Here is a 27,729-nt window from a genome sequence, read left to right as displayed (position 1 = left end):
GTCTGTTTACAGGTCTCTAGAGGGAGCTGGCTTCTCAAGTGATGCCACTTGGGGTTGTAGACTGCGAGTGTGAAAATGAAACAAATCTGGGGGTTGTGGAGTTAGAGAGAAGTGGGTTTACACGGACTCTGTAGCCCGCTCCTAATCTCTGCTTGAGGCTAGTGGCTCAAGGCTACATAAGCTCCTACTAGCAGAAATCTGCAACTGAACTGTCACCGGGTGAGTTGCATTGTTGGGCATTTAGGCGCCACGTGTGGACAAGGACGTAGAATGTGTGCAAAAAAAAAAAAAAAAAAAGATGACATCTCAGGCTCGGTGGCATTGATTTTGACCTTTTTAGGTTTTTTTTAACTGTCCACCGTGATAGTCCAACAACCTTATGGTAGTGCAATGCTAAATCGGTGGTGTACTTTTTGAAGATCAAAGAGCAGCAAGTGTGACAAGTTTGTCTTTTTTTTTTTCTTTATTCAGCCACTAAACACAGTGATGTCCTATATAGTCTGGCGGGTAAAATCTTGATCAGTTGCCACTAACTGGTGTTTAGACACATAAGTTACAGTACAGATGATGGTGATAACCAGAACCTGGGATGGTCAAAATCCTTTTCACACAGCAACACACACACTGGCAAAGAGCGCGGCGACAACCGCTCGACTCCGTCGGTCTCCTTTCTGAAACAAGTTTTTACTTCTGTGGGCATGTATGTTCTTCTTTGAGTCTGCTCATTCACTGGTAGCTAGGCTCCCTCTTCTTCATGTGTGTGTTCTGATTGTGTTGCCTGCTGCTGCAGCGATGTCAAGAGTTGACTGCAGCCACTCCATGAGGGATGATCTGTCCGAGATGCTCCAAAGACTTGAGAGAAGTTTCTTATTCTTCCTAGAGAGACAGAGACAAAGACACTGAAATGTTGCTTATTCAGAATACTGTATACAAAACAAATATATATTCTCACACAGCTCCATACGTGCTGAACCTACAGACATTGTAGTCTCCCACACAGCCGTGTGAGAGCACAATAAAATCTCCGTTCTTAACCTCTGACCAGCAGCTCAACTCCTCTGTGTACGATTATTGTGTGCTCGGCATGGATTCACTCCAACAAAGGACAAACATTTCATATAGAGAGGATTACGCTGACAGAGATATATGGCTGTGAGTGTGTGTGTGTGTGTGTGTGTGTGCGCGTGTGTGCGCGTGCATATTCTGACAGATATTTCATATGGTAAGGATTACTTAGGAAGAGTCTAAGCAGCACTGAACTCCCAGCAGGCTGCCTGTTACAGAGCAGGGAGATGCTGTGTACTAATTTACAGACAGAAGCCTGTATTTGGAGAAAGGTACTATATGCTGACGCTTTGATGGCGAAAGACTATGAATTAGTTTATTTTATTTCTGCTTCCTAACTCATTCATAAGTGGAACATCTCTGCCTGGCAGTGTGTGGTTCGTCCGAATAGATTTATTTATCATAATTATTATTACTATTTATTAATCAGCATTAAAAAACATGTTTTCCCTTCCTTTCCCTATTTAGTGTGCACTGTGCATTCCTCTGAATACTTGGGAAATGAATTAGCCGAGAGATTTGAATCCCCTGGGAGAGAATGCCATGAAGAAGAATTTAACAAAAGCTGTTAAAGCATCTCAATTTGGATTTAATCAAAAAAAAATTCCAGCAAATTTATATTAATTAAAATTGTCTTTTACTTAATAAATAGATTAGGAACATTAATTTAAAATCAGGACTTTAAGCAAAGAAAATTATACAAACCTATTCCGTTTTTGCTAATGGAAAACTGCACCACAAACTAAAAGTAGATATTGTTAATCCACACGACTTTTCTGGGCCTTTTTTTTTTTTTTTTTTTTTTGCTGTTTAGTGGTGATGTGACAGTCCAGAGGTGGCAATGGCTGCATGCATCCATTTCAGATGTCATGAGAAGTCTCAAAAAACATCTATAATGACACTGACACTAATGCATTTTTTAAAGTAAACTACACGCTGGTTTTTCATGTCTCAGAATCAAAGAGTCCAATTTTTGGCAGCACCCAAGGATTTTAAAACCTCCTGTCATAAACATGCTTGTAGGTGTTTCTCGTTCCTCTCTGAAACTCCTTGATGTCGTCAGGTGACAAACTTTGAGCTGCTCTATTAATCTGTACCCCCATCTGATTTTCCAGGAATATTGGTACATTTTCTGGCTCAGACGTGTTAGCACAAGTATGAAATCAAGTTCATTTGAGTGTTAAAGCTTAAATAAACAGTCGATTTAGTGTCAGTGGAGCTGCTTTGAGTTTTATGTTTTCATGAAACACGTTTGACTCTTAGTTTTCAGCTTTCAGGCTCCATTTGTGCTTAGTAATATTTAAGAAACTCTCCAAAAACACATGAATAGGATATTGTGTGATTTATGGGAGGGTTTAAAGGGTATTCCAGCAATTTAGTATTACATTTCTGTAAAGTCTGTGGAAGCCAATATATCCTAATTTTTAGTCCTTCCTATGGGTCGACCTCCAGAGACACTAGAGCCTACACTTCCTGTGATGCAAAGCGATAGGGTTTTTATGTTAGGCGCTTTTCAGGCCAAACGCAGCCCCCTCATTCATTTGAATGACACTATTCGAGCAACACAGCAAGGGTACCAACACAGGAGGCTCAAAAAACGCAGGGTCAAATTCAAACCAGGCTCAACTTTTGCCACGACGCAATGTGACGTCATCTGGCAAAACACCGCAGTGGACGAATAAATACATCGTAGACTACTTTGTACTGTAACACGAATGGCGTATTTCTACAGTTTACCTCGCAATTGTCACAACGAAGATAAAATAATTGCTGATGCCTTGATGACTTTCCAGAGCTGTAAAATCCTGTGTCAGAGTATTACAAGTCCCTGTGCAATGTTTTGGTGTCTGATAAGGCTTCGAATTCGGTGATTTCCTCGTCTCACCTATAACTGAAGCAACACGCCCCCATGTACACAGCTCCTTGTGTTGTTTTAAAGGAGGGCCAGTTTAAGTCTGACCCTTCCTGCCAGGTAGACTCCCACATCTTTGAAACACTTCCAGGTTGTAGCGCAGGCATTCTATTATAATGTTTTTAGTCTCTAAGCTCAAACTGAGATAACCCGTGATCTGAGTTACTTTCCTACGCTTTAAAAAGCTCCTCCAAGGCCACAAAATACATTATGCAAATGTTTTCACAGGTTATGTTGTTCTCCCTGTGACTAGTAAATGGATCATGATGTGTAAAATTAGTGGAGCGCGTCTTTAGGAAATGGTTAGGGCGAATATCGCTGTACCTCCTGGCGTTCACCGTGTTCTCCAGCTCTCGGGCTTTGCGAGCAGCAGTGTGCAGAATAGGATTCGGGATGTCAGCCAATCGGGCAACATTCAGGCCATAGCTCCGCCCTGCAGCTCCTTCAGTTACCTGGTAGAGGAAGGTGATGAACTCTGGCTGAACCTCTCCATCTGTCAGCATATACACATATATACGTTAAAATCTCAACAAAGTGCCAAGAGATAATAATCCAGAAATTTCCAGGGTAAGATTGTTCTAAATTTAACTGCAAGGCCACAGTCATACCCATAATTTCCACCATAAAACACTGATAGCATTTTCATGTGCGCCCAAAAATGCACACACACATACCATCAGTGTCAATGGCTTTGTCAGGTTCATTGAGTAGGAAAGCCATATGGTAGTTGGACACATGTTCAGGATATGCCCGCTCCAGCTCACACAGAGGAGGATAATGGGTCACAAACAGGGTTAGGGCTTTCACCTAAGAAAAGGAAAGAGAGTGTTAAAATCCAGAAAAATCTAGGAAGAAGGGACTCTGGCACCTCTTCAGCCGACTTCGTTTCAAAATGTTAAGGATCAGGAACCATGCATAAACAGGCTCAGTTGGGTGTGAATGCAGTCTCTACATTGTGTTCACATTAGTAAGAAATTATCCAGACGAGGGGCAGGGGGGGCAGGCAGAAATGGCATCACTGCAGTCGCTGCTCTGTACAAGCCTGCCAGAGAAGCTCGTCACTTCTGTTGTTTTCGACAGTTGTGGAATGCGTCGCTCTGGAAGGTAAAAGTAAGAAGAGCAAGCACGGGCTTTACAGTAACGTCGCTTGTGCTGACCCTCAACCTGCCATGTTTGGTTTTACTGACAACAGAATCGCCACCTTCCCACCTACTCACCAGCTTTGCATAGTGCCTGTGAAAAGTGGGATCTGATCACAGAATGCAGACAAGAAAACCATAAAGCCATAGAAAAACTGAAGTACATGTTGAGACACTGCTGCCGTATTTGTCATTATCTGTTTAACACACTAATATGCAGACCACAATTTCTTACCAGGGGTAAAGAGGTCATGTTGATAGAGTGATAATAACATATGAAAGTCAATGAGCCAGAGTCGAATAGAACATAATAAAGAAACAAACATTTTCATAGACAAGCTGAAGTCTTAAACCACGAAATAAACAAAGCCAAAACGAGCCATGCCAGCGGCTCTGTGAGGTTGTACTTAGCCATAGCAGATCTTTGAGCCAAATGCTAACACCAGCATGCCAGCATGGACACAAAGCACAGCTGAAACTGATGGGGATGTCATTGGTATTTTTACCTGATGACGGCTCTAGATTGGAAGTTAAGGCATCACTAGATTATTACAATTCATCCTTAGGGGGGCATGAAGGTCCGTATCAAATTTCATGGCTATCCATACAGTAGCTTTCGAGACATTTCACTCAAAACCACAATGATCAACATGCTAGTGGGGCTCAAGATAAAGGTCGAGGGATCACCAAATTCTGTGCAAAATTTCTTGGCAATCCCTCTAATAGTTGTTGAGATTTTTCAGTCTGGACCGAAGTGACGAACCGACCCACAAACCCACACTGCTAACACGGCTAAAAATCTGACTAATCTACAAAGCAACGTCTTCCCCACAGCCGACTCACTTTAACAGCCCTTCAAATATAGAGAGAAAAATTGTAACCGCTTATACAGAATATGTATCTTTACCTTTACTAAACTGTATGACTAATATGCCTGGTAAGCATTTGGCATTTGATTTCTATTCTACTAAATGTTTTTCTTGGTCCTTTGACCTCAATGAATATTTATCAAATTATTATTTTTTTTTTTACTACTTTTTCATCCTTATACAAAAGAAAAAAGTTGGAGGAAAAAAGAACAGAAAGACAAAAGACAAAGAAAAAAGTAATACATACACCAAATGGGAGGTGGCATAAACAATGTTGCATTATTTAACGCTATCTGTGCTACCACAACTTCGCAAAAGTGCTTTGGCCCAGCGTTACTTAACGGTCTCTGCACCCTGCAGTTTGCTGAGCCAATGCATGAAACATGCTTTGTGAATTTTAGCACTGGTATAAACACATATATACACCTTATTGTGTCTCTTTTTCCCCCCATCAGTTTTGTTTTTTTTATACTTCTTTTGTTTTTTCTCTCTCAAGAATTTCTTCAGCCAATCACTCCCATTTTTCTACCACACTCGGCTTTTCAGGCTCTTGAGGCAGATTCAGCCAAGTGAAGGTGCTTCACCTCATCCTGCTATTCTTTAATCTTTTTCCAGGCCTTGGAGCCACCCAAAGGGCTACATGATTGAACTAGGGCATTAAAGTTAAGACATGAAAATCACAAAAACTCACTCAGCCTCTCTGTCAAATGCATGCACAAACATCTCCCTCTCGGCGCTGCACTCTCAGGACAGCTGCTAAGAGCTCTTCACTAAAACAAATGCATTTCCTTTTCCTGCTTACATTAACAGCCTATTCGTGTAAATGGAGGAGAGAGTGCAAAGTACTGTGAAAATATTTTCAATGTGAAAAACTGTTGAAACACAATTACCAATGCTGCATTATAAAAATACTAGTATTAATAATCATTAATACCAGTTATGACTGTAATGATAACAAATTGTATAGGAGTTCTCACAGTGGAGCAGGCCTGAGTCTTACACCATTGCAGCAGACAGGCAGCTGCAGGACTTGGCTGGCTCCAGGATGAGCCTGCTAAGCGTTCAGGCTAAGAAAGGTCACATGTCACTTGTAATACCTCCGTCCGAAAGAGGCATCAGGGTCATTCCCACAAGTTTCCAACTGAGACACGCACGCACGCACGCACACACGCAGGAAGCTACTTCAATCATTCCTGTCCACCTACACTGAAAGCTGAAAACGTGGCTCAGGGAGGCTGCAGCCAGGATAATGGTCTGATTGGGTGCTAATGGCAACTCATTACCAGATCACCCCAGGGTACACTGATAGCCTTGTTCTGCTGAGCGGGACGAGCCGATAAATTTAGTGCTGAAACAATTAGTCAATTAATCGATTAGTCACAGGCAATTTTGATGATCAGATAAACTCTAAGGAAGCCGGGTCCAGATGGGACAGGCTGTGCGTTTGGCTCACATGATGGCTGGAATAAAACAGCATCTCACAGACTGCTGATCTGATAACACTTTCTCTGCATTGAGTCACCCCGTCCACATCTCCTCCTGTTCCCGTCCTAGAACATGTCTTGGTGTCTGTTTCACTGTACACCTATAGAGCATCACCAGTCTTCCCTGCTGTTTCATAATGACATGTTGCCAAGACATAAGCAGGTGCCCGCGTGCAAGTGTGCTTCCACTTGTTAATCTGATCCCGAAGAAAAGGCTAGAGGTGTCAACAACACTATTGCTGTCTCTCTGTCTCGTTATTTCTCTCTGTCCAATTAGACACAAACCCAATTCTAACTTAAGTCAGCACCTTTTGTGTTCCCAGCTCACGACTAACAAGGGTCGCACTGAGGTGCTCTCTGTGTGTGTGTGTGTGTGTGTGTGTGTGTGTGTGTGTGTGTGTGTGTGTGTGTGAGAAAGGCGGAGAGATGTGGTGTTAACTAAGCATGCATGCCTGTCACTGACCTCTGACTTTGGCTGCAAGTCAATCTTGTTCTCTAAATTATTTGAGCCAGGAACAGTGACAGGTGCAGAGGGGATGACCTTTCCTTTAGGCCAAGTTTTGCCTTTGGCAATATAAATGGAAATACTTTGTACACAATGCCTGTGGCTTTTTTTTTTTGTAACATCCAGGGTGCAATAGTAAGGACTGACTGACTGAAAGTGCTGACATGGACTGGTGCTTTAGTGCACCTTCACACCTGTAGTTTGGTTAATTTGGGCTAGATTCAGGAAAAAATTGGTACACTGTTGCCTTTAATTCTGGTCTGGTTCCTATTAACACTGGCTTTTTGGAAATTAATGCCACTTGTACATTTAGTATTTCCCCCAAAAAAGGCTGTTGGTCTTGGCACAGTATTTGTGCCTTTACTGACCCCAAAGAGCAAATGAGAAAAAACATGAATTTATATGTATACTGTGGATTATATAATTTGCTTTAAGAAGAACTCCACCAATTTCACACATCAAAGTCTGTTAACAGATCTTCGGGAGTACAACTGGATATATGAAAAAAAAAAGTTGTATGAAGCCTTTTGAGGCTCCAGAAGAAGCTATGCTAAATAGGATAAACTGGCTCAAGTGACTTTGGTTAGGGCTAAAGACTACAAGTTTGAAAAAGAAAAAAATCCAGGGTGTGGAGTTAAAGGAAGTGAGTTTACCAGGCCTCTGTTGCCCGCTCCTCATCTCTGCTTGAGGCTATTGGTTCAAGGCTATTATAGACTAGATTAGCCACTATAAGCATAGCACACCCTTTCCTACCGAACTGACGGTGGTCGAGTTGCATTGTGGGTAATGAAGGCACCAGGTTTTGAAAGGTCTTCTGAAGAAGAATCCTCAGTCACCCAATTTAGTTATCTAGGGTAAAGTTATTACTTGAATTGTTAAATTGTCTGCAGGTTAACACATGAGGGGCAAGCAGACCTACTGACACGACTGTGTAAAAAATGTGGAAATATGAAAGCTGAGTCCTGAGTATTACTTGTTATATAGCTGTAAGAATAGCAAACATGAATTCATGCAACCTTTTATTTGTTGAGATTACATAAATAAACTGTAATCAATTACGTTTTATGGTCAGCTGATGCAGTACAGTAATTTACTTAAAGCTACCCAGCAAGAGATGCAGAAATTTCTAAAGTTTATCATTTGTTTCATTAAACAACAATACGTACAATAAATTCCACACTCCTCCTCTACCTGATTTACTTATTTTTGGCGAATGAAGTGGAGATGATGAAAAAGTACCTTTATTGCATGTTAGCTATTTTGTGTTTTACTTTTTTGATTCCAAGATACGACTTGCCATATTTGACACCTGATATTATTCTGGGCACAAATGGCACACCAGGATGCTCATCTCTGTTTCCATGACAGTTTGTTATTAAGGCCAAGGACACAAGGACATACAGTAAAAATCCTGCAGGGAACAGATTTAACTGTCTGATTCAGGGAACTTGCAGTTTTTGAACAACACCTGCCACACAACACTTGGTGAAAGAGAGTATGAATTTTCAAGTAAAAGAATTCAAGCAAGCTGTGTCCCTGTCTAGGTCGGTTTTCAAAAAACTTCTTTTTAAAGTAGAACGGAAGTTAAATACCTTGTATACACACTAAACAAAGTGTGAAAGAGTATTTGGACGACAATGTAGTGTGATTTAGTTAAATTCGACAATTAACCGAAATCAGGTCACTGAAATAACAGTTCAAATACTATATAAATATACACTATTACCAAAATCCATATCAGAATCATGAAACTGGTGCTTAAACTATTAGTTAAATGATCAATTAGTTAATTGACAGAAAAATTAATTAATTAATTGTAATTAATTGTTAAAATTGCTCAAGGAAATATGCTGAACATATGCTGCTTTAACTTGATTGTAAATTTAATATATTTGGGTTTTAAACTATTGGTCGGGCAGAGGAAGCAATCTGAAGACTTCACATTGGACTCTGGGAAACTGTGATGGGCAGTTTTCACTGTTTGATATTGTTTTATACTACACGAATAACCAATCAACATTACCAATATTACATAACAATAGTTTAATTTACCAATAGTTACAGTCAAGAAAAAAACCCAAATAAAGTTTATGTAACAATGACAACTGTAATCACCTCATCCTGCCACGTAAGGTAGATCAAACGGATCACCAACAATAACAATCTTCTTTCATGGAGTCCTCAGGTTCTAGTGGATGTCATTGCCTAAGTTGAGCAGAGTCTGTGACCTCAAAGTGTCAGAGGGTACTTGAGTTACACTAAACCTATGTTTTAGTTTTCATCTAACTTGAGTTCTTACTCTAAACCAGTGGTCCCAGAATTTTTGGCTTCTAATCCCTTAACATGAAGCAATGTCCACTTTTGACCCCCCCATCGAAGGTTATGGTGGTAGTGTGGACATGAGTTGTGAGCAGTTCAACCACAGATTTTTCATCTCAACACAGTTTTGTCACAGAAATATTGTTCTTCTTTCCTTGCATCATCTTGCGGCCCTTCCAGTTTTTATCCTGAGACCCCTTCTGGGGTCCTGACCCACATGTTCGTTAACCGCTGCTCTAAACAATGTATGGAGCGCAATGAATCTTCTAACAAACCTCTTACAATTAAACGGCTAGAAACTGCGACAAAGGAATGCAATCACAGTGAGCTGAGCAAAAAACAGTCAAGCATCTTATCCATGTGTATGAGTAGAGTACAGGCACGGGGCAGCGCAGAGTGCAGTGGAGCACATGTGGGTCTTCGTAGGAGCTTTTTGCATCAGCGTGAACACATCAGACCCTTTACGCCCACATGGAACAATACATTCTTCTGGAAATTTACTCATCAGTGCGCAGCCAAAATTGAGCTTTAGTTAGTTCTGTGAGTCCAAGTGTAAAGCTGGGCCTGATGCTCTCTACTATGACAATGCAGTATTACAATGCTTGTGCAATAAATACTCTTTGTCATGGTACAAGTGGAGAGCAATGTGTAGTGCGAAGCTTAGTGTGAAGCTAAAGGCAGGACCTGCTGTTAGTGTGAATTAAAGTGAGAGTCCAAGTGAGTCCGAGAGTGAGTAAAGGCTAAAGAAGAGGACAGTATTAGGGTACTTCACACATCACGGCTAGAAAGGAATTAAATTAGATAAACATGTACTGAACCAATCTTATGGTTGTCGCGATTTCCCCATAAAACCCGGCGACTTCTAGCAGAAGCAACTCACAGTTTTAGTGATCCTCTCTGCTCTGCTTTACTTTTTCCTTTTTTTCTGTCTGCGCCAAGGCTGTCTCTTTTATTGAGTGGTGTTATGAAACCAATCTACATCCTTAACTATCTCTCAGGTGAGTGTTTGGGACAGGGAAAGGTGTGTTACTATAACAACCGAGTCAAAGGAAAAGTAGTCTTGACTTTAGATGTGAACAGTTGAGTCTGGTGAGGAGGAGGGGGAAGAGTAGGAGGAAGCGGAGTGAGCATGAAAGACTCTGCAGGTCTGCCTGTACTGCGGAGGCTTTTCGCTGTAAAGCATACATCCCTTTTGTCCTCTTTTATTTGTCTTTCCTTTAATAGCAAGGCTTGTCTAACAAATCAATGCTGTTATACAACAGGTAGTTAGAGAGCTCCCTCCTCCTGTCAACAGCAGCTCCCAAATGCATTAGCTGCTACTTACACATTTTCATTCTACGTTTTCCAGCAGAATTACATAACCCCAAGATTCTGTCCAAATATTAATGTGGAACTGGCATTAAAAAAAACAAAAAACATAAAAACTGGAAAGAGGTTTTCAAAGAATAAATGTTTATTCATCTATATTTGAACATGGGTAACTTGGGGCAATTTGTAGCTTTTTGACTAAGGTCTTGGAAAACAGAAAATAAACAAATACCAAAATATCAACTCTCACAGATTGGACACAGCTGTGAATACCCATAAGGCAGAAACAGAATAAGTATGCTGTAATGGTAAAACTCCAGAAACCCATCAATGGAATCTGTCACTGTGGACTGAAGTGGGAGGTGCACCATGAGGCTAATCCTTTCGAGGCCACCGGAAGGTCCAAATTCAAAATCAGTGGTTTGTGTAGTCCACGAACTGACAGCTACACAGCTGGCGGCGTGCTTATCCACAATAGCCAGCAAGACAAAGATCCTCAAAGTGCGAGATTAAATACGCACTCCCTAAAGTCAGCATAGACCATCTCAGTTGATAAATCCTTCCTCCACAGAGAAGCTACAGCCTAAAAAGACAAAAAAGACCTCTGTACCACTCATGCTAAATAGTGTTAGCTTCTTGTAGTTTTTGACTTTGTTGTGTGTCTGTGTGTCTTGTAGACTATAATCCAATGTAGAACTTGACTGTTATACTGTATATTGACAATATTAACTTATCACTAATATATCGGCATATGCAAACAGAATCCCCTTGTTTTATTTAATTCAAGTTTTAAAGCTGCATTTATTTATTTAATTATTTATTTACTTGGCCACTTTAGGGCACAAGAACAAGCTGAATAAACAATGAGTGACATCACCTTATAAAGCTAATATCGCTGACGTGTGACCAAATACTTGCCTATTTTCACATCCAGCAAATAGAGAGCAACATTGGGATTCATTTGGAGTCTTCCTGGCCACCCGACTAATGTAAGTCCAACATTTACTGCCCTTTTAATGCCCTGTTTTGGTCTTTCTAAACTACTGTGGAGAACATTCTGGCACTCTGGCTCTCGTAAGCTCTTAATAGCTGAGAAAATAAACAGCTGCGTCTCCTAACTGATGCAACAATCTCGAGAACGCAGCCCATGTCAAACTGTAATAATGAGTTCTCTGTGCTTACAATATTGATCCCTTCGTACAACACAAATTGGTACATACATGTACTGTACAGTAAGTTCTCCACAAGGACACAATGATTAATTTGCCAGTGTCGGTATTGATTAACCCCTTTTACTAAGCACCCCCCCTCCTCTCTTTGCCTCTCAGGGTGCCACTCATCTGGTTTGTCAAAATGGAGATATGCAACATTGTGCAACACCCAAAGGGCTCTTGACTGTGCCCGTTCAAATAATCCCTGCACAACGCATGCACACACATGCACACTCTCGCTCTCTGACACACACACACCCCCACACACACAGTCTCTCTCATAGGAATTCTGAATCAAAGTACTCTGTGCAGAAAAAGCCCAGTATATCTCCAGCTCTGTCTCTTCTCTTTAGTGAACCATTGCCTCTGAGCTCTTCTTCTCCTCCCTTTGGCTAAAACTGCACCTTTCCTCCTTTCCACACACATCCTTTTAACGACAGCTGACAAGAATGAACAGGAGACACGTTATTAAGAAATGGCGCCGATGCACACATGATCCCTTGTAAGCGCAAAGGTGGACACTGGACAGCCTGTCATCAGCCTTGATTATGCAGGTGTTTCATGAGGGTACAATGAGGCCTGCCGCAGTACACCTTGCAGTACATCCCTTCAACAATTATCTAGGGGTCACACTTTCTCCTTTTCCAAGGTATCCTGCTCTCTAATAGGATATTATCACTATAGATCAAGCTTCTCTGCAATTCTGCTCAGTTTCCAAGAGCTGGTCTGCAGCTGAAACCTCTCTGGAGGTTCAGCTCTCTCTGCAAAAGAAATGATCATGGCAGTCTGCAGAGCGCACAGGCACAAACAATCAAACACTTGCCTGCACACAAATAAACACACGTGCACACATCTGTTCACTAAGAGCGATCAACTTGATGGCTAATTGGGCTGGCTTCAAGATCCTACAATGCTTGTGGGTTTAGCAACAAGATGAATACGTGTGTGCTTAAGCTATCATAACAGCTAAATGCCCCAAATGTTCCATCAGTGCCTTCTTTCTTGTTTCTCGTCTCTTTATTTCCCTCTATAAATATTTGAACCTGTCTTATTCCCATGTTATCAGTACAGAGTGTTCATTCACTAAAAAAGGCACAAACACACACTTACAACTCTGATGAAGTACTCCAGGGTGGCATAGGCAATGGCAATCCCATCATGGGTGCTCGTGCCCCGTCCCAGTTCGTCAAGGATGACCAACGAACGTTCCGTTGCGCGGGAAATGATCTCGGATGCTTCAGTCAGCTCTTCCATGAACGTACTGCGCCCTTTGTAGATGTTGTCTGAAGCCCCCATCCTGATATCCAGTCGGATAAAGAAAAAAAAAGAGGGGCAAAAAGTTGAAAGTAATAAGGTGAGAGAAAGTTATGCTGAGATTAGACTGCACAACATTTTTTCGTTTTTTGAGATGGTGACTGTGTCAGATTAGGCGATCACAGAGTCCTAAACTGTTGCTGTGTCTTTGCAGAGAGATGTGGCTATACACCCACAAGTGTGCCTAGTTTTGGTACAGTATAATGCTCCTGACCCACGGGTGAAAGTCAAATGGTTACAGGTTCATCAAAAATAAATAAAACATAATTTGATATAATTTGACTCATTCACTTCATCATGTTTACAGCTGTGCACGGAAGAGCACTGCACTCAAATGGGTCAACATCACAGCACACATCAAAAAAGTTGAAACAAATTCTGACATGCTAGTCTTTTTGTTTGTGTGGCACCCTCTATGCTGCGATGGATGTCTTTCAGTATGATATACTACACAGGATAAAACATGCAATTTCTGCGCCGATGTCCCTTTTATTCCCAACGTTCGGCATCTGTCGTGCCGGCCATCATCCAGTTGATATTGTGTAGTCTGAATTACTCATCTAAATTACTTGAAGCCTGATATTTCATGTTTTCATTAATTCTTTATCAACTCTATAGCTCTATTTTTGAGTTCCTTCATTACACAAATTATATTTACTGTATGTCTTAATATAATTGTTTGTGTGCAAAGTTGTAAATAGTTAATTTCTTCTTTTTAGATTTCAGAAAGCCTGCTACCTTTTTGATAAACTCAAGAATGCAAATAATACAGAGTGGCTCATTTACATTTTAAAGCAACGGTACAAGTTTTATGCAATGAGATAAAAATTAAGTGAATAATCCAAACATGCCTTTTTCAGGTAAGCTTTGCACTGAACCACATGTTGAAGTCACGGGGCTTTTTTTTTTAAATTATTATTATTGTTGTAGATCATAACAATAATAATAATATTAATAACAATAACAATAACAACAATAATAATAACAACAAAATAATAAATAAAGGAAGGCCAGAATCCACTAATAATTTTAACTGCTTCATGGGAAGATTCCGTAATTCATGATAACGGTCTTCCTGCCTCAACTGTAAAATTCCATCTGAGTTTGGGATCATTCCATTCTCCAAATGCTTCGATCTCAAAGATGAAGCCACTGGGATTATTCACCAACTACCGTTGTTTCTCCAGAAACCCCCAAAACCACCCACAGACAGACAGATGAAGAATCAGCCATTGTTCAACCGAGAACCTGCTCCAACACTGTCTTTTCCAGGAGTATTACTTATCCATCATGAAAAAATAAAAAAAACAGTTAGACCGGAATGGGGGGGGGGGTTTATGAATGAAAGTTAGAGAGGATACAGCCTGCGGTTCTTTTTCAAACTGAAAAGAAGAGAAAGAAGGAAGTTAACCAGATGCTGCAAGACGTGGGTTATACTGTGGAGGGGTTCAAATGGATTGTTAAATCTCATTTTAACCCCCTCGTCATGTGTCATACATGTCACATGTTACATGTTACACTCAGCTGCACAGTTTGCCTCAACATTATGCTCTTTTGAAAAAGTCATGTTCATCGTTTCCCTAAACTGTAAAATTCTGGTTAGAAATTTCTCTCTATAAAAAAATCAATATATTTTCTGACGTTGTTTCAGGTTAATTGAGTTTTCATCAACCTGTTTCTAAAATTCCTTCGGGCTTTCTTTTCTAATTATTTAGGATTTGTCCTCGCTCAGCCTAAAGCATCACAGAAAGAAAAAACTGAAAATCAAAAACATTCAACATTCCTTCAACACTCACATACCCCAAGAAATTCAAAAGAAAGAACTTAAAGCACCATCAATTATTAATTCACCGTGGATCTATTTTCAACCAGTGACTGTGGTTCTCACACACAGAAAAGAGATGCAGATTTCCAGAGGTTATTTTATGTTATGAACCTTTGGCATTTTTTGATCATCAATATTAAAAATCTACATGTATGCTGATAGAAAAACTTTGATGTGTGGCACGTTTTTGTTTTATTTTTGAACTGTGAGGGTGTCACAGAATGAGTACTACACTATATGGCCAAAAGTATGTGGACACCCGCACATTACACACAAAATGTGATTGTTGAACATCTCGTTCCAAAACCATGGGCATTAATCTGCTGCTACGGCACCCTATGCATTATGTGTGTCCACATGCTGTTGGTCATATAGTGTATTTGCAAAAATACAAGGGGCATCATGCAGGAGGGCTCGTAAAGCAGAACAAATTCCTTGTTATGTGACACATACGAGTGATTTAAGGGTATTTGAGGCATTTACAAATTCTCTCATACTTGGATTTTTCTCTTAGGTATGAACGACATTCTCAAGTGGTACAGACTTTTTTTATATGAGTCATGTACAGATAGTTTGCCTTTCTCCAAAGGGGAAAAACATCTTTTACACCTAAATTCATAACGCCCTAATCTGAATTAATTCGCAGTTCAAACATGACACCAAATTAACAAAAATTAAATATATAACTTAGACCAAATTAATTGAAAATTAATATTCTGTTCACCATATCATCATTGCTTGCCAATTTAGATTTTTGTTTGGAATTTATTGAGATATTTTGGCCCAGCAATTTATTTTTACATTACAGTTAGGACAACTCCCTCGTGCTGACATCCGCCTCAGGGCCTCTATGCAGGTGTCTGTCCAGTAGCACCGACCGAGACCTGCACAGGTGTAACATCACCTACCGCAGACTATAATATCCCATCTAATATGCCACATTTCTCTCAGCTGTACGACTAATATTATTGCTTCCAGTCCTCTAATGCCATTAACCTGAGACTGCTAAACTTGTTGGCCAATTTCTGGCAGCAGCACTTTAAGCTCCGCAATGTGATTTTTTTCTATTTAGTCTTCGGTAACATCTTTGTAACTAAAACTTTCTCAAAAACAGAGGGGAACTGGCTTGTATAGTTTATCATATAAGGTTTATGTATCTAAATTTTCAGGGCGTCAATTATGCTAATGATGAGTTCTCAAGAATGTTCACCTCCTCATGAACAGGTGGCATTCATCAGGCTGACATGAGAGATTTCCAACAAGTTTGTTCAGTTAAGAGAATTGGTTGAAACTTGGAACACTCATACAAGCAAGCCTCAAAGAAAAAAGTAAGCGAGGTTTAGGATAAGAATAATTTTCTTGCATGAGCCCCAATGTTTAATGAGAAAGACCGCGTTAAATACATTCACTAGAATGACCAGAATGCATGTAATGAATGTATTTACAAACACATTTTAAGTAAAAAATAATGGTTGATGATGTTTACGCTTTTGCCTGAGGAGGAAAAATTTAAAACCAGTGACAGAAAAATCAGAAACAGTGGAACAAAACTACCTTGAACACAACTGATGTTGCCATCTGTCAAGTCCAGGTCAATAGATATGTGCTGATTACAGAGATACTATTACGTGCTGAATTCTTCGCACGCCTCAAAGCCAGTGTGAGAGCTCCTCTGCTGCTCTGATCCAGACTAGACAGACAGACAGAGCAGTGACTCATCTGATTGAAAACTTGACTCCAGCTGGATCACAGACTCTCAGCCAGTCGGTGTCTCTCACCTCTTAAATCTGTCTTTTCCTGTCCCGAATGACCTTCAACATAATACCTATCAATGAACCACCGACTGAAGCACTCTGAGTTACTATGGTTACACCACACGCCATATAGGAGAGGGGTGTGGCAAACATGCTGCTGCATTTCATCAGCCAATTTATAGTGTGTGTGTGTGTGCTACGAGGCAGAGAGGAAGGACAGAATCAGTTGAAAAGCAAGACACACTATGTCGGGCCACCGATTCGGGGAGTACACACAAAAACACTACACCAACTGGGGGTCCTGCTGGTCTCATTTAATCCCTTTTTCCCGCCAAACAAACTGATTCTGAAAATAGACTCCATTTTTTATCCCCTCACACCTTTCCAGAAAACATGTTTAGGCCACATTTCAAGTGTTTCTCTGACGCTCGGGGAACCCCTTTTTGCTTGGTGATCTTATTTTCTTATTGCATCCCCATCTGGCTCTTCTTTCGAAAAACTGCTTTCACTGACATTTTTAACGTAGCATTATCAGTCGTTTGGCTTTTAGAGGAGAAAATCATAACAAAACCACAACCACAAAACTCGCATAACTATAAAATCATGACTCTGTCACAAAACATTTCTAAATCTACTATTTCGTTTATTGAGTTTAATGTTACCTTTTTGACGACAGCTGACATCCTGAAGGGTATGGAAAAAAAAAAATCCACGCTCTGATACAGTTACACTCTGTATCACCAATCTACGATGTTTAGTGAATTCAGGATGTTATTCAGTTTAGCTTGATATAAGCTACTCACTCTCCCTCAACCTGACAGAGGAGAAAGCTTTGCCAACAGTGGATTTGTCTCAGTGCATCTTTTAAATGTTGAAAAAATAGAATCTAGAAAGAGACTGTTGCTGTTTGATATGAAAGTGACACCTCATGTTTACCATTGATGTCTTTGAAATTTCTGCTTTTAGAATTCACTGTAGCAGAACTGAATATATTACAGAGTGAACCTCATATATACACATATACTGTATTATCCACAGGAAAAGAAATACATACAGTGTATACCACTCAGTGATAACACTGGCCCAAAAAAGCCAGGAACATCATTCAATGGCTGTTTTTTTTTTTTTTAAACAGTGTTAATTTGTTTTCATGGTGGATTTCTCCACAGTCTCAACATGTTACAACACTCACTTAGGTGTTGATGTTACAAAGAGACCTGTTGGCACCAAAACACCAGACACAGTTTGTGTGGTCTCTCTGATTATTAGCCACATTTCTGGGCCCTCAAGAAAGGAGAAAAAAAAAAAAAAATCTCACTGCATTTTCTGACGGGAGGGGAGCTTGTGAAAGACTTTGGTAAACACAGTATAATCACTGTTAGGAGTCCATGGTCGATTAAAGGTCCTTTTCGAAACCCACTTTTACGTCCTGCTTCCTTTTGCTGTTTCCATAACAACCATGAAGTGATGGAAGAATGTGCTCTATAACCCTCAGGACTCAATACCAACAAGAAAACACACACAGCAGCTGTGCATGTATACACGTATATGTCCGTCAGCCGCCAGGACACACACACACACACACACACACACACACACACACACACACACACACACACACACACACACACACACTTATGGTTAAACAACTGTATGGCATATTTGTAAAAATCCTGTAGCACAGTGAAGTGGGCAGGAAAATAAAACCAAGACTCTGTGAGGCAGTAAGCAGCTTTAAACGAAATCTCCAGATTATTCACTTTATCCTCATTGATAATCAATCATCTGGATCAATTCAGGACAGGATATCCCATTAGACAGCTATGCACCATCTCATTACCCCCAACCCACAAAGTCTGCTTATTTCACTCTAGTAAAACTCACAAGCTCATGGCTGCATGTCTGTCTCCCTCTCACTCATAAAAACATAATATCTCTCATACACACACAAGATGAAGCATTCCCACCACCGACGTCTATTATGTTTGACACAGCAGCAGGAATTGATTGAGCCTTTAGTATCAAGGCCGCTTCTCCTCAGGATCTTACACTCAGTGATAAGAGGGAGGCTGGGCCATCCATTTAGAAACAGATAGGACGACAGAGGTAACAGAGTAGAGGAAGAGAGAACAGCTGATACACTGTGGCTGTGTGTGCATTTTCTCTGTGGACATTAATTAGCTCTAAGTTGCATTTTTTTTTTCTGAGAGAAAAAGATAATATTAACCTCCAACCCCAAACACATGCATGGTTCTGTATTGCTATACAAATGTAGACCTTCACTGACTGAAGCGTACTCATTCTCTAACCTGACCCCGCACTACTACTCAGACCTCAAGATGGCACTAATTACTCTCTTATTCAAAGTCTCAGTTCTAAACAAGCATTAACTGCAACCAAAACCTAACACTTTTTTTTCTAGAAATAGCCACGTTTTTTTATAAAAAAAAGAGATCAACTTGGGCACTGTGATGACGTAGGGCTTTAAGGTGCTGACGATGAACCGCAACATCCTCAGTTCAAATCCAACTGGGCCACTTTGTTGCAGGTCACTCCAAAGCTCTCTGCCCTCATTTCCTGTAATATCTATAACTATCAACTCGCCAATATAAAGTCATAAAACAAAAGCAGATCAGATTAAACTGATTTTCACCCAGATTTTAGGTCCCCATGTTCCTAAAAGTTGTCTTTTCATCTTAGTTTGCAAAGAAAAAAAATCTCAGAAAATGTTTGAGATAACTATAAAGTGAAGGGAAAAAAGGGGGAAACACAAATAACTTCTGATTATCTGATTCTGTCCTTCAGATTTAGCAAAGAAATGTTAAACTACAGCATTTTGCGGATTTTAGTAGTATTTAAATTTAAAATCATATTTATAGTCTTTTTATTCAAAGTACATAGTTCCAAGATTTTTGAAAAATACATTTCATTCTAAGCTTGTCCAATTAATTTCAATTTGATTTCAGTTTACTTCAAATCTTCCTGTTTTTATGTTTTTCAGCTTATAGGATGATAAAATATATGGTCTGTAGTACAATTAATATATCTCCATATTTTATAATGAGTTCCTTAGTTCTGTCCACTCAACCCTACCCGGCCTGTCAGCCTAATAAGACTTAGCCCAAACATTAACCCTAAAGTGGACCCTCAAAGACGTGAGTACCAGCAAAAAATCCCCTCATTACACTAATATGAAGTCTAACACCCCCAACTGTCTCTCTCAAGGATAGAGGAACGCACACACACATGCACACAAACACACACACACACACAATTTTGGTGTGCTGACAAGCTGCTGTCTCCCACCGGGTTAATACATAAGAACATGCTTAAACCCACAAAAAAAGACAATTACACACATCTGCAAGCAATTAGGTCTAATCACATAGTGCAGCAAAGGCAGAATAACAGAGACCATATTTTGGCCTGCGTTCCACACTAATATGTAGTCAGGACTGGAAACTACTTGAAGATCTTACTGCTACTCTCATCATAATGAGAATAATCATCGGTGGCAAAGAAAGATCTTCTCCCACAAAGCCTTATTGTCTGAGGGTTCCTACGATACAGGGAGTCGTACTGTTACCGAACCATAACAGAACAATGGAGATGGCCTTGTCAAACAACTCTTATTCAACTTTGTTTCCTCTCACGCACCTCCTCCTGTGTGGTGAGGAACATAGTGGGATTAGAAGGGATTAGTGTCGGTCCTAAGAATAAACTCGACCATGTCACAGACGATGAAGGTGACACAAGGGGAATCAGTTGTTTGGTGCATCTACTATGGAGAGAACCTGACACCAAAGAAAAAAAAAAAAAAAATCTCAATTGTCCTTGTATTTAATTTCGCTAATAAGAAAGAATCTGCATAGGTGAAAGTGTGTTTTGCTCTGTCCATGTTGTCATGGTCACTATTCTCGTCTTTTTGTCGACAGAGACAAAGCTATAAAAAGTCACGTCTAGTCCACTTCTACATAATGGACTAGGTATAAATATATGTAGTTGTTGTGTGTGTGTGTGTGTGTGTGATGTCTCATCTTTAATATGCCTGCCGGAAAAACATCTACATGCTTTTGTTCCCAAGAGACTTGGAACTGTCCACTGTGCATTAACTTTAATTAATTTAATTAATTACTGTTGCGTAAGCCCTTTCTTAGAAGTTGAGAATGAAGTGACCTCATGCAAGTCATCATATACAGTTTATCATTTCTGTCGCACTGTTTACTGAATACTGTTCACAGTTGTCAAACGTGTAACAAATGCAGAGGTGGATTTCACATGTGCTTGCGTTCATACCTGGTGTAAATCCCATCCAGTATGCCCAGACGGGCCTCAGAGGCAGGGACATAGGAGCCCATCTGAGCCATAACACAGATCAGGGCCACCTGGCGGATGTAGGAGCTTTTACCCCCCATATTAGGACCAGTGATTATCATAGTTCTCCTGCCATCACCCTTTTGCAGAGGAGAGAAGAGGAGAGGAGGAGAATAATAACAGTGACACAGACAGAAGGCGAACAAGGAGAGAGACAGAATGAGATATTTACATGCTGTCCTGCACAGCTGAGAAGGTGGGTGGACTGAAAGCTTGGCTTCTCTTCCTACTGGCTTGTGTTTCTGTTGCAAGATTAACCTACACCCACTCCAGCACTGAGCGAGGAAGTGTGTGTGTACGTCTGTATGTGTGGGTAGCGTGTGTATTTATGTGTGTAAAAGCATTTCTCTGCGTGCGCTGTTGCAATTTTGTTTCAGAACTGTCTCAGTGAGTTAGTGAGCAGGCAAACGTCTGTGTGTGTTTTGGCTCAACTTTATATCAAAGCTCTCTGAATGAGCCTGTGTGTGTACATGTGTGTGTGTGTGTGTGTGTGCACACCTGCAGTTCAGTGTGGTTGGGCACATACTGGTTGTGCTCTCCCATCAGTAAGTCTATGGCAGGGTGTCTGCCGTCCCTGATCATGATCTGACGCTGATTTTCAAACACTTCTGGTCTGAACACAGAGAACACACTCAGTCAGTTTTTCACCTACAATAAAACACATTCATACACAGTAAATACATTTCGTACACATACATGTCTCAAGATGGCATAATTATTAAAACTGACACTGGGTGCTCTGAAACTGAATCCCACTGTAACTTCGTGCACACTGTTTTCCCTTTCTAATTTATTTAAGGTATGAATATTAGTGTCTGACCAATACTAAATTTTAATGGATGATACTGATTCTTGAGAATCGAAATAAAAAATAAAAACATGTGACATAAGCACACATTTCTACATAGACATATCTCAGTTCATATATTTTACATATAAACAATACCCTACTATCAAAGATGGCAGTGCCAGTAAATATAACACTTAATTTTGGATGTCAAACATAACTGAAATTTAAATTCTTTAAAATAAAGCATTTATCACTGCACTTTAGTGCTCTGCAATTTGTCTTTCTGTATCTGCCAAAATTCACACAGATGTGATATATCTGTGTTAACCCATTAGTGGCCAATAACAAAAAGGCCTGCCGATGTGTCATGCTCTATTAAAATATACTCAAGTAACACACAGACACAGACACAGACACACACAAACACAAACAGTAGATGCCTGCTTTCCTTAAATGAATGAAAGAGCAATGGCAAAAAATATGACAGAGTTAAAGAAAAACATGCTACATTTTCAGATGCTACAAAAGAGGACCTGCAGTACTAAGACATAGATAGAAGTAAACCTACAATTATAAAATGTGTAGAAACAGACAATACATGTTTTGGTGTGTGCATGTTTTGCTGTGTGTCTGTGTGTGTCTGTGTGTGTGTGTGTGTGTGTGGGAGAGATGTTGGCGTTGTGGCTGAGCACACTGCTGAGCCCAGTGCACACACCCACACACAGCCTGTCTCAGACTATAGGACACGACACAGGACACCCACACATAAAAATACACACACATACACACAAACACAATTACACACTCGCACAAAGACAAACACACACATACATACACACACACATTATGAACTTAAACACATGTACCAATATTTGCAGTCATCATGAGAGGACATCACCTGCAATAGTCTCCTTGTTTAGCCACCTCAGCCAATGAAAAGAGACAGTCCACGGTTGCTAGGTGACTAATAGCCCTTTTCATGGTGTAATAGTGCTCCCCAAACCGACTACAGAGAGAGAGAGAGAGAGAGAGCGAGAGAGGAAAGAGAATTTCAAGTGTAAATTAACGTAAGTGCATACTGTATTCTGAGAAGACCACACTGATGTTGTACTCGACAAAAACTGACTAATTCTGGCGGGGTGAGAGTTTTTAGCAGATCTTCATTTGTGTTTATGATCAGGGGTGTGTGGATGCATGTGTCTGTCATACTCCAGAAAATCGGTCCACTCCCTCTGGCAATCCAGCAGCAGCTGCTCCCGGAGCTGCAGCAGCTTCTTGTAGCGCTCCACCAGGAAAGGAGAGTGATACCTGCTGACCGCCTTGGTACTGCAGAGGAGAAGGGAGAAAGAAGTGAGGCGGTGGAGGCAGAGCACAGAATGGGTTAAAGTGAGGAATAAACCTACTAAGTGTTCAGTATATACGTGTAGCATGTTACATCAATCATTATTTTTAAAAATGATACCATGTAATGAGCTCAAACAAGTGCTGCGACTGCCAGACACCAACCTCTTGGTTTTGTGCCTTCTTAAAACGAAGCAGTGTCAACTTTTGACCTATAGTTATCAGTTGCATGTGTCCCTGTGTTCATCGTCATCATTTATATATGCTATCATCATATATATATTTATATCATTTTTAGATAATAAATATTTTGTGTATCTTTTTTTTTTCGTCTCTTATCCTGGTAGTTAGTTAGATTGCAACATCCGATCTACTGATTTATCTTGCAACCCCTTGGGTGATCACAACCCTTGGGCTGGGAACCCCTGCTCCAGAAAATAGGGAAAGTTTATAGTATGAAAACACAAGTATACTACATGGTAATTTGGTGACGGAACAAGCTGAACCACAGCAGTGATATATTTATACCTTATAAAGTTGTTGTTGAGAACGCATTAGCAGTAACAGTTGCCTACTTACAAATCTAGCAGACAACAAGCAATATTAGCAATCATCGAAAGTTGTGTTTCTGGCCACCTGATGAACATTCACTTTTCCTGTAGCTCTGTCTTGTTCACCACCAACTCCAAGTTGAAATATCTGACTCTTTAGCTGCTAAATGCTCTACTGTGAGCCACTAGTCACTGCATTTGTCGTTTGGTGCTGGACAGGGACTGCAAAGTGGGTTTATCAGAGTTTTTTTTTTTTTTTTTTTGGCTGCCCGCATCTGGAAACGAGGTTAAGGAGAACAGTGAGAGTGAACCAAAAGAGTAAAGTTGTGGACCATAAAACCAAAACAATCAACTAAATACAGCTGAAGGGAACTTTAGTCAGGTGATATTTTTCTATGGGTTTGTCGCTATTTGTGACCCCCATCACATTACACATAGTCTTTTGATCCACTGATAATGTGAGAAATATTGATTAGTGCAGTGTCAAACCATTTTGGATTAGTTCCATCACCAAATTACCTGGCTGTATAGTTTAAAAGCATGTATTTTTGCCATGGTCACCTGCAGATTAACACACTTCTGCTGCTGCATTTTGGTCGTTTGTGTGGTAGTACAGTTGGGCTGTTTTACCCTTTTGCTTCAACTGCTTATGTTTTGGGGTTCGCTGTTGGAACAGAAATATACATACAGTACTGTAAAAAGTTTAAGGCATTTTGAGATGTCTAAATTCATATCCATTACGCTATACCATCAGGGAGGAGTCTGATCGGGCCCAAATCCATTCTGCAGCATGACAATGACCCCAACCACACAGCCAGAGTCATAAAGAACTAACTTCAGAGACAAGAAGAACAAGGAATCCTGCAACAGATGGCCTGTTCCCCACAGAGCCCTGATCTCAGCATCATGGAGTCAGTCTGGGATCACATGAAGAGACAGAAGACACTGAGAAAGACTAAATCCAAAGAAGAACTGTGGCAAGTTCTCCAAGATGCTTGGGACAAAACTACCTGCTAGGTGCCTTAAAAAAAAACAGTGTGTAAGGGTACAGAGGAGAACTGGTGCTGTTTTAAAGGCACACGGTGATCACACTAAATATTGATCTGATTTACTGCATTTTGTACAAAGTTAACTGATTAATAAAAATTATTCATGGCATTATTTTTGAAAGGATCCTCACTTAATTTATGTATCAATGAAAGTTCATCACAAATTGATATGGTGGACCTGAACTGTGTTTGAAGTGCCCAAAACTACATACAAATTTAACATCCTATCTTCCACCCAGTCAAAAACATGCATTTTCCATGGCCATGCTACTGGCCCTATATTGATGTATTATTAACACTTACCAACCATCACGCCCCTCATTACACCATTCAGTGAAAAAAATCTATTTCCTCAGGGTTACACAGCTACATCTCACACAAGGCTCAATCTAGACAGCATGTTAGTTAGTTCAGATGTGATATTTAAAACAATAGAGCAAGTTTAAAAAAGCCAGTCAGTGCCACTGTCATGTCATTTCGGAAAAACTGATAAAAGTGTTGGTGACTGTGTGTTTGTCTCTTGCATGTGTCGGTTTATATACGTGTGTATGTGTGTGTGTGCTGCAACTGTGAGCTTGCCTGCTGATTTTGACCCAGTCAGGTGGAACAGTGGATGACAGCGAGTTCTTCACCTCAATCAGAAACTGAGGGCAGAGGAGGAAGACTTTGATAAATAAGACCAGAGCAGACGGACAAAATAATGTATCACTTTTGATTAAAACTGACATACACACACTGATATAAAAATACAAACACACACACACACACACACACACACACACACACACACACACACACACACACACACACATACACAGGAATCAGATCATCACTGTGAGTCAGTCTTTCCCCCAAATCAGGCCATCAATCACTTCCCACCTGTCTTTCACTCTCAGCCTCAGACACACACAGACGGTACCTCCTGTCCAGAGACGGTCGTGTAGTCGAGTGCGGGGGCCTTCAGCGTCAGTCGGATTTCTTTGCGGTGGTCTTGAATCTCATTGAGCACAGTCTGGATCTGCTCCCTCCTTTCCTGTAGCACCGGGAAGCCGGACAGATCTGAGAACAGCTCTGTCTTATTCCCCAGTCTGCACAAATACATGGTCCATATGTGAGACATTTTCTGAGACATGAGCCTGCTGGTCAGCCTGATTCTTCATTAGTGAAAACTGGGAGGAAAAAAAGTCATCCATGTGTCACTAGAACATCCTTCACTCTGGTACTCCATGCCAACTGTCGATAATGCATTATGTCAGGCATGGCATGGCATCTAACATCACCCACTGCATTGTATCTTGCATTCCACACCACAGTTTTGTGGTACTGTGGTGTGGTTTTCTGACTCTTGCATTAACATATGAACATAAGGGCTTGATGTCAAGACTTATTTCTAGATTTACCACTATGCACCAGTTTTTAACAATCGAACTGAATGAAATTAGCAACTGAATTGGTAATTGATACACTAGTATCTTAATCAATATAGATGTATAAATTTGAAATATAAAATATCTTTAGCAAACAGAGGTTTGTTCTCCTTTTCCTGATTTTTACATAATACAGATTATTTTTAAGGGATAATACAGTACTACCACACAATACAGTGTACCATTCAAGTTAATTAGCAAGGCAGTGTTCCCAAAAACTATTATTCTAAGCCCTCCAATAGTGCTCGGAAATATTAATCAATAAATTGATCAACAGAACGCTTTTAAACAACAGTTTTGATAATTGTGTAATCATTTAAGTCACTTATTAAGCATAAGTGCCAAAAATGACTCTTAAAATGCCAGGATTTGCTGCTTGTCTCAGTTGTATATCATTGTAAATTGATCATCTTTGGGTTTTGGACTCTTGGTGGCCTTGGATTCTGAGAAATCATAGTGAGAATTTTTTTAGGAATTTATGGACATTTTGTTGACAAAGCAATTCCCCAGTTAATAAAAAAATGAAAGCAATAATTGAATCCACAACTAAAGTAATCCTTAGATGCAGCCCTGCACTCCATATCTTCCAGACTACAGTGACTGCACACAACAGAGCAATTTGAATTACATCATATTGACATGATCGACTTTATTCTTTTGAAATGAACAAAATGTTGAAAAGACAAAATGTTCAGACTATGACATTCTGAGTAACATCAGTCACCCATAGAGCTTTGTTCAACAGTGGTGAGAAATCCACTTAATAAATTGACTACTGACTATTTTGTGTACAAAACATTCTTCCCTGGCTTCTGAATGAAAATTGTAATGGCTAATGTGATTTTCGTTTCAGGAGTAATCTATATGCTATCTCTAGAGTCCGAACGTGTTTTTGTATTACAATGCACTGCAGAGAGCAGTACTTTTTTTTTTTGTATTGCTCCTCATGCAAATACTCAGTTCTTCCTCTTTCACCTCCAAGTACCTCCTTTTCATGCTGCTAGTTACTCACTTGGCCGCCTTTTCATTGAGCACCTTGAGAAAGCTGTGGGCTGGAGCCAGCAGTTCAGGAGTGTCCAACAACAGGCCTTGGAGCAGCACCGAGCTGATCTGTGACTGTATAGCTGGGAGCAAGGCCTGCAGTTCCAGCCCCAGGCGAGAAAGACTGCTACTAATGAGGTAAAACTCCTGCGTGGAAGACTGGAACACACGCACACAGACAAAGATATGCATAATATTTGATGAGCTGTAAATGGTCGAGCAGGCGGTGGTTCTGAAATAATGTATCTCAATTATAAGGGAGGCTGCATTTGATCAGAATGTAATGGCGGTTTATAAACCAGAAATAAGAAATGCTGTCTTTATTCTCTAACAAAATGCACATAATCTTCTCTTCAATGCTTTGTGTACGTGTGTGAGTGTGTGTGCTATGTTCCCGTAAACCAGCGTGATTAGATCTCTAAATCTCACCTGCTCTGAATGTGGAAGCCAA

General features: G+C 40.3%; 1 protein-coding gene across 3 annotated transcripts in view; it reads right to left on the bottom strand.

Annotated features, from left to right (window-relative positions):
• Nucleotides 1–474: 474 nt before the first annotated feature.
• The window catches only part of msh3 (mutS homolog 3 (E. coli)), a 45,965-nt gene continuing 18,710 nt past the window's right edge, over nt 475–27,729 (bottom strand). For 2 of the 3 annotated variants that reach the window (XM_040155877.1, XM_040155878.1), the window contains exons 14-24: nt 27,250–27,437; nt 25,730–25,898; nt 25,390–25,454; nt 23,079–23,195; nt 22,768–22,875; nt 21,578–21,692; nt 21,002–21,159; nt 12,923–13,109; nt 3,652–3,784; nt 3,302–3,470; nt 475–876 (exon numbers count right to left, since the gene is read on the bottom strand). In XM_040155877.1, the coding sequence (XP_040011811.1) occupies nt 753–876; nt 3,302–3,470; nt 3,652–3,784; nt 12,923–13,109; nt 21,002–21,159; nt 21,578–21,692; nt 22,768–22,875; nt 23,079–23,195; nt 25,390–25,454; nt 25,730–25,898; nt 27,250–27,437 (1,533 nt within the window). In that variant the 3' untranslated portion in view covers nt 475–752. Of the gene's footprint in view, nt 877–3,301; nt 3,471–3,651; nt 3,785–10,678; nt 11,185–12,922; nt 13,110–21,001; nt 21,160–21,577; nt 21,693–22,767; nt 22,876–23,078; nt 23,196–25,389; nt 25,455–25,729; nt 25,899–27,249; nt 27,438–27,729 lie in introns of those variants that run through there. The other variant, XM_040155879.1, reaches the window with a different exon arrangement.

The sequence above is a fragment of the Xiphias gladius genome, chromosome 19 (genome assembly GCF_016859285.1).
Source record: "Xiphias gladius isolate SHS-SW01 ecotype Sanya breed wild chromosome 19, ASM1685928v1, whole genome shotgun sequence".
Taxonomy (NCBI): domain Eukaryota; kingdom Metazoa; phylum Chordata; class Actinopteri; order Istiophoriformes; family Xiphiidae; genus Xiphias; species Xiphias gladius.
The sequence above is the reverse complement of the archived record's forward strand: the minus strand, read 5'-3'. Positions and strand labels throughout refer to the sequence as shown.